At 44.8% G+C, this 12,608-nt stretch overlaps 1 protein-coding gene across 2 annotated transcripts in view; it reads left to right on the top strand.

Moving 5' to 3' along the window:
- LOC120059152 (E3 ubiquitin-protein ligase TRIM62-like) overlaps positions 1-12,608 on the top strand; it is a 44,754-nt gene that overhangs the window by 23,540 nt on the left and 8,606 nt on the right. The window contains exons 3-4 of one of the 2 annotated variants that reach the window (XM_039007999.1): positions 4,478-4,573; positions 10,552-10,808. In XM_039007999.1, coding sequence (XP_038863927.1) covers positions 4,478-4,573; positions 10,552-10,808 — 353 coding nt within the window. Of the gene's footprint in view, positions 1-4,477; positions 4,574-10,551; positions 10,878-12,608 lie in introns of both variants that reach the window. The other variant, XM_039007992.1, reaches the window with a different exon arrangement.

The following is a 12,608-nucleotide window of genomic DNA, read 5'->3' as shown; positions in this document are numbered from 1 at the left end:
CTCCTGAGGGATCTCCTCCCAGACCTGGACTAAAGCATCCGCCAACTCCTGGACAGTCTGGTGCAACGTGGCGTTGGTGGATGGAGCGAGACATGATGTCCCAGATGTGCTCAATTGGATTCAGGTCTGGGGAACGGGCGGGCCAGTCCATAGCATCAATGCCTTCCTCTTGCAGGAACTGCTGACACACTCCAGCCACATGAGGTCTAGCATTGTCTTGCATTAGGAGGAACCCAGGGCCAACCGCACCAGCATATGGTCTCACAAGGGGTCTGAGGATCTCATCTCGGTACCTAATGGCAGTCAGGCTACCTCTTGCGAGCACATGGAGTCTGTTTGATTGAGTGGAGAACAGGAGGGCTTCTTAAAGAAAAACTAACAGGTCTGTGAGAGCCGGAATTCTTACTGGTTGGTAGGTGATCAAATACTTATGTCATGCAATAAAATGCAAATTATTTTCTTAAAAATCATACAATGTGATTTTCTGGATTTTTGTTTTAGATTCCGTCTCTCACAGTTGAAGTATACCTATGATAAAAATTACAGCCCTCTACATGCTTTGTAAGTAGGAAAACCTGCAAAATCGGCAGTGTATCAAATACTTGTTCTCCCCATTTGTATATATCATACACACACACACACACATTTTTGTAAAATGACAATTGCAACAATACTGAATGAACAATGAACACTTTTATTTTAACTTAATATAATACAAAAATACACACACACACACACACACACAGCTCTGAAGTGACAATGATACTGAAGAGTCTGCTTAGGAGACAAATACTCTCAACTGTTTGAATAAACATAGAGTTTAAGTTGCCTGTGATGAATGTTGAAAACAAAAACTGTAATTAATCCTATTTTAATAATGGGCATGGTAAGAATTGACGACCAAAGTGCGAGTCATAATTCCCATGACACCTAGCAAAATCTGAAAAGCGGTTCCTTCATTTATTCCATAGGATATTTTTTAGATTCACTTAAAATAAGGTCTGTGTTTCGTGTAGGCTTACACCACCTTGCCAATTTTATAACTGTGTAGATATCCATAGGACAAGGTAACTGATCAATATTGGCTAAATATAAGCGAAGATCATTTTTTTTGTAGAGTGGATTTATGAAAATATGTTGACAAACGTTACCTTATCCTAGTGAGATTTACACGGGTATCAAAACGTCGAGTTTAAGCCTGCACGAAACACAGACCTTATTTGAAGTCGATCAAGACATTCTCTATGAAAGACATGAACGCTAAAATAACGAAGGAACCCCTTTCAAGTTCAGCCACAAGTTATTACAGGAATTATAACGCGTCGACTATTTCTCTCTAAACCATATACCTTTGACTAATCCGGAAACTATCACCTCGAAAACAAAACGTTTATTCCATTCTGTATTTTATCTAATGGGTGGCATCCATGAGTCTAAATATTCCTGTTATATTGCACAACCTTCAATGTTATGTCATAATTACGTAAAATTCTGAGCCAGGCGGCCCAAACTGTTGCATATACCCTGACTCTGCGTGCAATGAACGCAAGAGAAATGACACAATTTCACCTGGTTAATATTGCCTGCTAACCTGGATTTTCTTTTAGCTAAATATGCAGGTTTCAAAATATATACTTGTGTATTGATTTTAAGAAAGGCATTGATGTTTATGGTTGAGTACACATTGGAGGATTGACAGTCATTGATTGATTGATTTTTTATAAGATAAGTTTAATGCTAGCTAGCAACTTACCTTAGCTTACTGCATTTGCGTAACAGGCAGGCTCCTCGTGGAGTGCAATGTAATCAGGTGTTAAAGCATTGGACTAGTTAACTGCAAGGTTGCAAGATTGGATCCCCCGAGCTGACAAGGTTAAGGCCGTCATTGAAAATAAGAATGTGTTCTTAACTGACTTGCCTAGTTAAATAAAGATTAAATAAAGGTGTTAAAAAATAAAAATTAAACGGCGCCCAAAAATACCGATTTACGATTGTTATGAAAACTTGAAATCGGACCCGATTAATCGGCCATTCCGATTTAATCGGTCGACCTCTAATAAACACCATGCGACCATGCAGCCGTAATACTGCTCACGAAGGAGATGCGTTCTGTCTCCTAGAGATGAATGTACTTTGGAGCGAAAAGTGCAAATCAATCCCAGAACAACATCAAAGGACCTTGTGAAGATGCTGGAGGAAACGGGTAGAAAAGCATCTATATCCACAGTAAAACGTGTCCTATATTGACATAACCTGAAAGGCCGGTCAGCAAGGAAGAAGCCACTGCTCCAAAACCGCCATAAAAAAGCCAGACTACGGTTTGCAACTGCACATGGGGACAAATATTGTAATTTTTGGAGAAATGTCCTCTGGTCTGATGAAACTGTTTGGCCATAATGACCATCGTCATGTTTGGAGGAAAAAGGGGGAGGCTTGCAAGCTGAAGAACACCACCCAAACCGTAAAGAACGGGGGTGGCAGCATCATGTTCAGGGGGTGCTTTGCTGCAGGAAGGACTGGTGCACTTCACAAAATAGATCTCATCATGAGGAAGATAAATTATGTAGATATATTGAAGCAACATCTCAAGACATCAGTCAGGAAGTTAAAGCTTGGTTGCAAATGGGTCTTCCAAATGGTCAATGACCCCAAGCATACTTCCAAAGTTGTGGCAAAATGGCTTAAGGACAACAAAGTCAAGGTATTGGTGTGGCCATCACAAAGCCCTGACCTCAATCCCAGAGGAAATTTGTGGGCAGAACTGAAAAAGCGTGTGCGAGCAAGGAGGCCAACAAACCTGACTCAGTTCCACCAGCTCTGTCAGGAGGAATGGGCCAGACTTCCTGTATTAGGAAGGCCTGCAGCTGGCAGGAACGTTTGGGGAAAATATTTTGCCCCTGTGCGTGTTTAGGAAATGTGAGGCAATGATCTCATTTTCTAAGATGTAGCCTGGAGCTGTTAATGTGAGAGAAAAGGGGGAGGGGGGTGTGTGTGAGAAATTAGTTAGGTTTATAATCAGCCAACCAACCGTGACCCTGTTCCCTGCTTCTCGGCATCCTGGGGGAAATATAATATCAGACTTTGGTCCGCCTGCTGAGATGGTCAGGGGGAGGAGTCTAGGGCTGCCTTTTTAGCTTTGTTTTCCTTAGGGTGCTTTTTATTCCGTTTTCATTGTTATTCTTTAGTTTTTTATCCTCTTTGTTTTGTAGTAAATATTGAAGTTTTAATTTTCATTTGTTTTTTTCCTGTGAAGCACATTGTTGCATTCTGTCTGAAATGTGCTGTATAAATACAGCTTGATTTGATTTGACTCCGTAAAGCAGACAGACTGCAGTTTCAAATGGCATGGGACAGTGTTGCCCCTCTCTCGGTTAGTATCTTGAAACAAGATTATTCTTAATTTTTCGATGCTATAGGCCAATACAATGATCTGCTTACTATTGCATACAACAACCAGTCAGACAACAGAGTGAGGTCCCTGGCAGTGCAGAAGCCCGTGTAAACGGTGCTCCTCTCTTCGGATTGGTCCATAGCCTATAAGAGGAGAGTGCCTTCTGACCTATTGCAGGCTGGAGCTGGCCCTGAGAGAAATAGAACCCGCTGATCCTACTGCAGTCTTCCTGTCGTTAAAATGTAAAGCCACATTCCGTCTCAGCACTGGGAGATTGTTTTACTTAGTCCATGTCCTTGAAAAGGCTCATTCAAAGCTGTATAGAAAGAAACTACCCACATGTGTCTGTACCACATCTATTTTGTAGCCAATATTATAACCAATGAAATGGGCTTCTTCCGTCAGCACATCGTAAACCAAAGTACATTGAACGACTGCCTGGCCTGTTTCTGTGCCAAAGAGCGGAGAACTGAATTTGAAGACTGTTGGCTTGAATATTTGATAGTCAACAGGAAGAAATGTTCCATTGCTGCATTGATATTCCTCTCAGTACTTTCCACAGCAGCAGTTAAATGACCCCTTCTGTCCTTCTTTACTGACATTCCCATGTAGACTTCTGTTATCCCTCTGGACTATTGGAACTGGAGGAGAGCTTAGCAATGATCTTCACTGGCAGCATGACATTGAACACATTCTCAAGCTCTGCACCTGAAGTCCCCCTGCTCCACTTCTGACACTTAGCAATTCCAGTCATATGAGCCTGTGCCTCTAAGTGGATTATGTTGCTTTTAGAATTCAAGTCACTGTGTGTGCAGCGGATTGGGCTCGGGGGACCTCTGTCTAGACTGCACTCGGGGGACCTCTGTCTTTTACCTAGACTGGGCTCGGGGGACCTCTGTCTAGACTGGGCCCAGGGGACAGCAGCACAGAGACCCACTTTCTCTCTGATGGAACCCTCTCTGGAAACCTCTGTTCCTCAGACCCAGTACCCAGTTCATTTTGGCTCTCTTTTGCGCTCGCTCTCTTTCGTTCTCGCTCGCTCTCTTTCGCGCTTGCTAATATATTGTCTGATATGTTCTGTTGCAGAGGGAGATGAAGGAGCAACTGGCCACTCTGCAGGACAGTGAGAAGGGACACACAGAGGCCCTGCAGCTACTGCAGAGACAACTCACTGAGACCAAGGTAACACACCAAGCACAAACATTCACTTAGACCAAGCAAGGTAACTTAGAGCCTTTTTACCCATTAGAGACCAAGTTAATGGTCGAGTGGTTTCTGTCTGTCTCTCATCCTATCTCTATCTCACCCTCCACCTAAGTCTGTACTGAACTGATTGGTTTATTGAGCATCTCTTTAATCTATACACCCTGTTTTAATCAGCGGAACAAGAGCAGCAGCCAATCAATACAACAGATATTCCTCAGTCACCTTTTCTGTCTCATCTCTTCCCCCTTTGATGACTTTGAGATTCACAAAGGCAAAGCTGTCTGACAGAGAGAGTGTGGGCCGTCAGCGGTATTTGTCATTTGGAAGGGTGTCGTTCTTTCTGCTGGTTACATGCTGGCTGTTCCCTGGCACGCCAGCACAGCCCGCGCCCTCCCGTCTTCCTGTCCTGTCTGCAGGACTTTACTTTACCCTGGCTCTGACCCAGCGAGGCAGACCTGCCTGCTTCCACTGCCATCCTGCCGTCACCTTCAGCTGACTGCCAGTTGGAGCTCTTCTAGCCCCTCCATTATAAATCAGCCCATCTCATTAGGTTTGCATCCATTTGCCCGAAGAGATGTGCGTTGCCTGGAAGAGGGCCATAGAGGAACTAAATCGATCTCTCTGCCTCTCCAATACATTTAGGTTGCTGACAATGAAATGCTCTGTTCTCCTGCTCTTCCTGCTTGACCACACACAGAAACCAAAGAAGAATGGATTTGTAGGATCTGATCAAAGCACCCACAAATGATGTTATGTAATCCTGAAATGGGAGACTGCCCACCTCAAACACCCATAATCCTCTCTATCCCCCCGGCAACATGAAGGTGTTGAAACTGAATCTTTGATTAGGGTGGTGTGAGGCTGCCATTACCCTTGTTTTGGTATGACTTAAATGTCCCCTAACACTGCTGTTTGTCACTTAATTGGTTTATATTGGTTCTGGTGCTCTAGTTTAGTTCCAGTCCTGGGCCCATGTGTTTAGGGGCATCCCCTTCCCTGTCTGAAGAGCAGACGTTGTGTCTGATTCTCTGGCCATGGGGGTTTGTCTGATTTAACGTGCTGCTTCTCTGAGACCCAGCCTCCTCTTCCTGTAGGTTTAATATGGGCTTTAAATATCCACCCTGCCATAGCCATAACACCCTGCTGGAGAAGACTGGCACATGGTTACTGCATTGCTGCCGGCCTCATCAGTCCTGTCCTCCTCTCACTGTCACACTCACATCCCACTCCTGCCCTGCTCTGTATTGGAGATAAATGATCTTAATAGGCTTAAAGTTCCCAGCAGCACAGAGAGAATATCTGCCTGCTTCTAGGTTCCTACAGGAACAGGCATGCTGCTGGAGGGAAATTCATTTATGGCAGGCAGTAGCAATAAAACCCAGATTCTGATGCTGCTACCCCTGCTCCCTGGTGTTCCCCTGTGATGGAGAGGAGTAGAGACTACTAGAACAGAGCGAATGTTTCCTTTGTACAGACACACAGAAGCCCTGCGTGAGAAGCTGCTCCCTCTCCAGTTGTTACTGGACTGAGCCTCTTGGATCTCCTTTCTTTGTTCTTTGTCTCTGCTGCTACTGTTGCTGTTAGCATTGGAGATGATTCATTTCCTCTTCAAGTCCAGCGCCCTCCTTGATTTCCCCACGACTACAAATCAATTCACCCCACTCTCTCCTCAGCTTCTGCTCCTTTTCCCCTCATCAACAGCACGGCTCTTCCCATAATAGCATCCTTTTCACTGACTATCCGCTGGCCTTGTAAATGTTGCCTTCAACACACAGCTTGTCTGTCCCCAGCCGACCCCACAGCATCAGCCTTTTAAACATGCTTTCGATCTCACAAGCAGTACCACTATTAAAACAGCACAATGTGACTAACTGTGCTCTAGGGCCTCTTCCACTGTCCCAACCTTCCAGTGAGGCTGAGCTTTGCCCTATTCTACTCCTAATGCTCTCTATATAGGCCGTTCTTATGATAGCACATTTTGTATTGATTTAATGTTAGATGATCTGTAACAGCAGATGGGGATTGTCCCTAGAAGCCCTGCATTTGACTTAGACAGATTTTTTTCAGTCAATGAATTTACATAATATTTAGGTGCTAAAAAGGTTTTTATAAACCGAGTGGTTCGAGCCCTGAATGCTGATTGGCTGAAGGCTGTGGTATATCAGACTGTATACCACAGGTATGACAAAAAAAACGTTTTGCTGTTCTAATTACCATGGTTACCAGTTTATAATAACAATAAGGCACCTCAGGAGTTTCTAGTATATGACCAATATACAACGGCTAAGGGCTGTATCCAGACACTCTGCTTTGCGTCGTACATAAGAACAGCCCACAGCTGTGGTATATTAGCCATATACCACACCCCTTCTTGTGCCTTACTGTTTAAGTAAGCCATGGGGTTACTGACTCTTGTCAAGTGGCAGGCAGTAGCTTAAGAGTGCAGAGGCAGAGTGACAGAGGCACTTGATTAGACATAAGTTTTCTATTTAAGCAATAAGGCCCGAGGGGGTGTGGTATCTGGCCAACATACCACAGCTAAGGGCTGTTCTTATGCATGACGCAATGCGGAGTGCCTGGATACAGCCCTTAGCTGTGGTATATTGGCCATATACCACCAACCCCCGAGGTGCCTTATTGATATTATAAACTGGTTACCAATGTAATTAGAGCAGTAAAAATAAATGTTTTGTCAGACCCGTGGTATACAAATATACCACGGCTTTCAGCCAATCACCATTCAGGGCTCAAACCCCCCAGTTCTTAAGATGGAGCCGAAGATGATGGCTGACGTTTTACATGCTCGTAACCAATTGTGCAATTTTTCTATTTTATTTTAATTTATTTTAAACATAATGTTGCTGCTACTGTCTCATATGACCGAAAATAACTTCTGGACATCAGATCTGGGATTACTCACCACGGACTGGAAGAAGCTTTTTCCTTTAACGAGTCTGACGAGAAAGATATACTGCTCTCCCAGGAACAGGCCCATATCCCCGTCATTTGCGTGAAGAAAAGACGGAGGAAAAGGGGACGCAGATCAGGCTGCCTTTTGAGAATCTGTAGGAGAGCCAGTAAAGTCCCAACTGCCATCAATTCTACTTGCTAACATGAAATCATTGGAAAATTAAAATTGATTACTTATGAATTATCCTACCGACGGGACATTAAGAATTGTAATATCTTATGTTTCACCGAGTCGTGGCTGAACTACGACACGGATAATTTAGAGCTGGAGGGATTTTCAATGCAACGTCAGAGCAGAGAAGCTACGTCTGGTAAGACGAGGGGTGGGGGTGTGTCTTTTTGTCTAACAGCTGGTGCGTGATGTCTAATATTAAAGAAGTCTCGAGGTATTGCTCGCCTGAGGTATTGCTCGCCTGAGTACCTTATGATAAGCTGTAGACCACACTATCTACCAAGAGAGTTCTCATCTATATTATTCGTAGCCGTCTATTTACCACCACAGAACGAAGCTGGCACTAAGACCGCACTCAACCAACTCTATAAGGCCAAAAGCAAACAAGAAAATGCTCACCCAGAGGCGGTGCTCCTAGTGGCCGGGGACTTTAATGCAGGCAAACTTAAATCACTTTTACCAAATTTTTACCAAGAAAACTCTAGACCACCTTTACTCCACACACAGATGCATACAAAGCTCTCTCCTGCCCTCCATTTGGCAAATCTGACCATAATTCTATCCTCCTGATTCCTGCTCACAAGCAAAAACTAAAGCAGGAAGTACCAGTGACTCGCTCAATACGGAAGTGGTCAGATGACACGGATGCTACACTACAGGACTGTTTTGCTAGCACAGACTGGAATATGTTCCGGGATTCATCCAATGGCATTGAGGAGTATACCACCTCAGTCATCGGCTTCATCAATAAGTGCATCGACAACGTCGTCCCCACAGTTGACCGTCCGTACATATCCCAACCATTAGCCATGGATTACAGGTGACATCCGCATCGAGCTAAAGGCTAGAGCTGCCGCTTTCAAGGAGCGGAACACTGATCCGGACACCTAATAAGAAATCCCGCTATACCCTCAGATGAATAATCAAACAAGCAAAGCATCAATACAGGATTAAGATTGAATCCTACTACACTGGCTCTGACGCTCGTCGGCTGTGGCAGGGCTTGAAAACTATTACGGACTACAAAGGGAAACCCAGACGCAAGCTGCCCAGTGACGTGCGCCTACCAGACAAGCTAAATGCCTTTTATGCTCGCTTCAAGGCAAGCAGCACTGAAGAATGCACGAGAGCACCAGCTGTTCTGGATGACTGTGTGATAACAAACTCAGTAGCCGAGTAAGACCTTTTAAACAGGTCAACATTCACAAAGCTGTGGGGCCAGATGTATTACCAGAACGTGTAGTCAAAGCATGTGTGGACCAACTGGCAAGTGTCTTCACTGACATTTTCAACCTCTCCCTGACCGAGTCTGTAATACCTACATGTTTCAAGCAGAACACCATAGTCCCTGTGCCCAAGGAAGCGAAGGTAACCTGCCTAAATGATTACCGCCCCGTAGCACTCACATTGGTAGCCATGAAATGCTTTGAAAGGCTGGTCAAGGCTCACATCAACAGCATCCTCCCGGATACCCTAGACCCACTCCAATTCGCATACCGCCCCAACAGATCCACAGATGACGGTGGTCAGGTGGTAAGGGTAGGCAACAACACGTCTGCCACATTGATCCTAAACACTGGGGCCCCTCAGGGGTGTGTACTTAGTCCCCTCTTGTACTCGCTGTTCACCCACGCCTGCGTGGACAAATACGACTCCAACACCATTACGTTTGCTGACGACACAACAGTGGTAGGCATGATCACCGACAACGATTTGACAGCCTATAGGGAGGAGGTCAGAGAACTGGCAGTGTGGTGCCAGGAAAACAACCTCTCCCTCAATGTGAGCAAGACAAAGGAGTTGATCATGGACTACAGGGAAAGGCGGGCCGAACAGGCCCCCATTAACATCAACGGGGCTGTAGTTGAGCGGGTCGAGAGTTTCAAGTTTCTTGGTGTCCACATCACCAACGATCTATCATGGTCCAAACACACCAAGGCACTCATGAAGAGGGCACGACAAAACCTTTTCCCTCTCAGGAGACTGAAAAGATTTGGCATGGGTCCCCAGATCCTCAAAAGGTTCTACAGCTGCATCATCGAGAGCATCCTGACCGGTTGCATCACCGCGTGGTATGGCAACTGCTCGGCATTTGACCGTAAGGTGCGACAGCGGGTAGTGCGAACGGCCCAGTACGTCACTGGGGCCAAGCTTCCTGCCATCCAGGACCTATATAATAGGCGGTGTCAGAGGAAAGAACATAAAATTGTCAGACTCCAGTCACACAAGTCATAGACTATTTTTTTTTCTGCTACCGCATGGCAAGTGGTACCGGAGCGTCAAGTCTATGACCAAAAGGCTCCTTTAAAAGCTTCTACCCCCACCCAAGCCATAAGACTGCTGAACAATTAACCGAATGGCCACTGGACTATTACATTGACTCCCCATTTGTTTTGTAAACTGCTGCTACTCGCTGTTTGTTTATTATCTATGCATAGTCACTTCACCCCTACCTACATGTACAAATTACCTATAACCTGTATCCCCGCACACTGACTCGGTACCGGTACCCCCTGTATATAGCCTTGTTATTGTGTTTTATTATTTTTACTTTAGTTTATTTGGTAAATATTTTCTTAACCAACACTTCAAGAAGAGTTAAGGGCTTGTAAGTAAGCATTTCAAGGTAAGGTCTACACTTGTATTTGGCGCATGTGACAAAGTTAGATTCGATTTTTGATTTGATAATGATGTTTAATGGTTGTAGCATAACCTGCACTTTCATTGTAAATAAATAACCTCTCATCCCTCTCTCCTCTTTCTCATCTCTCTCTTGTCCCCGTCTCCTCTCGCCCTCTCTCTCTCGTTCCAGTCGTCGGCCAAGGGCCTTCGTGCGACCATCGGCGAGGTGTTTGTGCATCTGCAGCAGTTTCTGCGCGAGCGCCAGAAAGCCATGTTGGAGGAGCTGGAGACTGATACGGCGCGCACGCTCTCCGACATCGAGCACAAGATCCAGCGCTTCAGCCAGCAGCTGCGTGACGTCAAGGAGGGCATCGGCATCCTGCAGGAGCGCCTCAACGAGCCGGGCCGCCATGACTTCCTGGAGGGCGTTGCCCTCACCTCCGAGAGGTGCTCTGCTTACTGTCTGACTGACCATGGATCAGCTGTTCTTCCAAACAGCCACAGTCCTAAACTTTTGTAAGATAGTACGCTGTCTGAGGTTATGTTATACTACCCTCCTAACATAACACCATCCCCTGAATGTAATCCATTCTGCTCATCGTCAGGATAGTGATATTGATATCTTGGAGTGAAAGTGCAGAGTTAGGCAATGAGGCTTATCCCAGGTCTCTGATAGATAGCTTAATAGGCCAGATATACAGGGCTCATTATTTGAAATCTGTGAAAGAGTGGGCTCGGGGATAGCGTTGAAGTATTTAAGATCTTAGAGTGATTGATAAGGTGGACTGAGGAAGTTGTTGCATCAGTAGGCATTCTAACAACCAGTCCAGAGGGCATTGACCGGAATGAGTGAAGAATGAACTGATATACAGGTTCGCCATCTCACATTTTCCAATACTTCTTTTTAACTTTGTGAGAACAGGCTTGACAAGGTTGTGGTTTCTCCTCAGGCTAACAGTCACTTAAACGCACTGCAGGTGAATGGTTAGCCTTGCCTCACCGAACACCCTGCTCTTTCTTTTTGTTTCAATGTTCCTCAAGATGATCAGTGTTTAGCTGTGCAGCCCTAGCTTTCCCAGGCAGGGTTGAGAAGGGCTTCAAAGTGGTGAAAATAGGAAGGTAACGATTCAGATACACATGTTTAAGATACAAGTGCCATCGGTCTACGGACCCCAAACCAATCCAATCCAAAAGTAGTATGCGTTGGTCAGAAAATCTACAGTTGAAGTTGGAAGTTTACATACACTTAGGTTGGAGTCATTAAAACTCGTTTTTCAACCACTCCACAAATTTCTTGTTAACAATCTATAGTTTTGGCAAGTTGGTTAGGACATCTACTTTGTGCATGACACAAGTAATTTTTCCAACAATTGTTTACAGATTATTTCACTAATAATTCACTGTATCACAATTCCAGTGGGTCAGATGTTTACATACACTAAGTTGACTGTGCCTTTTAAACAGCTTGGAAAATTCCAGAAAATGATGTCATGGCTTTAGAAGCTTCTGATAGGCTAATTGACATAATTTGAGTCAATTGGAGTTGTACCTGTGGATGTATTTCAAGGCCTACCTTCAAACTCCGTGCATCTTTGCTTCACATTACGGGAAAATCAATAGAAATCTGCCAAGACCTCAGAAAAACAATTGTAGACCACAAGTCTGGTTCAACATCATCTGTACAAACAATAGTACGCAAGTATAAACACCATGGGACCACGCAGCCGTCATACCGCTCAGGAAGGAGACGCGTTCTGTCTCCTAGAGATCAATCCCAGAACAACAGCAAAGGACCTTGTGAAGATGCTGGAGGAAACGGGTACAAAAGTATCTATATCCACAGTAAAACGAGTCCTATATCGACATAACCTGAAAGGCCATTCGGCAAGGAAGAAGCCACTGCTCCAAAACCGCCATAAAGCCAGACTACAGTTTGCAACTGCACATGGGGACAAAGATCGTACTTTTTGGAGAAATGTCCTCTGGTCTGATGAAACAAAAATAGAACTGTTTGGCCATAATGACCATCATTATGTTTGGAGGAAAAGGAGGGATGCTTGCAAGCCAAAGAACACCATCCCAACCGTGAAGCACGGGGGTGGCAGCATCATGTTGAGGGGGTGCTTTGCTGCAGGAGGGACTGGTGCACTTCACAAAATAGATGGCATCAAGAGGGAGAAATTATGTGGATATATTGAAGCAACAGCTCAATACATCAGTCAGGAAGTTAAAGCTTGGTCGCAAATG

Source organism: Salvelinus namaycush, chromosome 2 (assembly GCF_016432855.1).
Source record: "Salvelinus namaycush isolate Seneca chromosome 2, SaNama_1.0, whole genome shotgun sequence".
NCBI lineage: Eukaryota > Metazoa > Chordata > Actinopteri > Salmoniformes > Salmonidae > Salvelinus > Salvelinus namaycush.
This window is presented reverse-complemented; position numbering and strand designations above follow the sequence as displayed.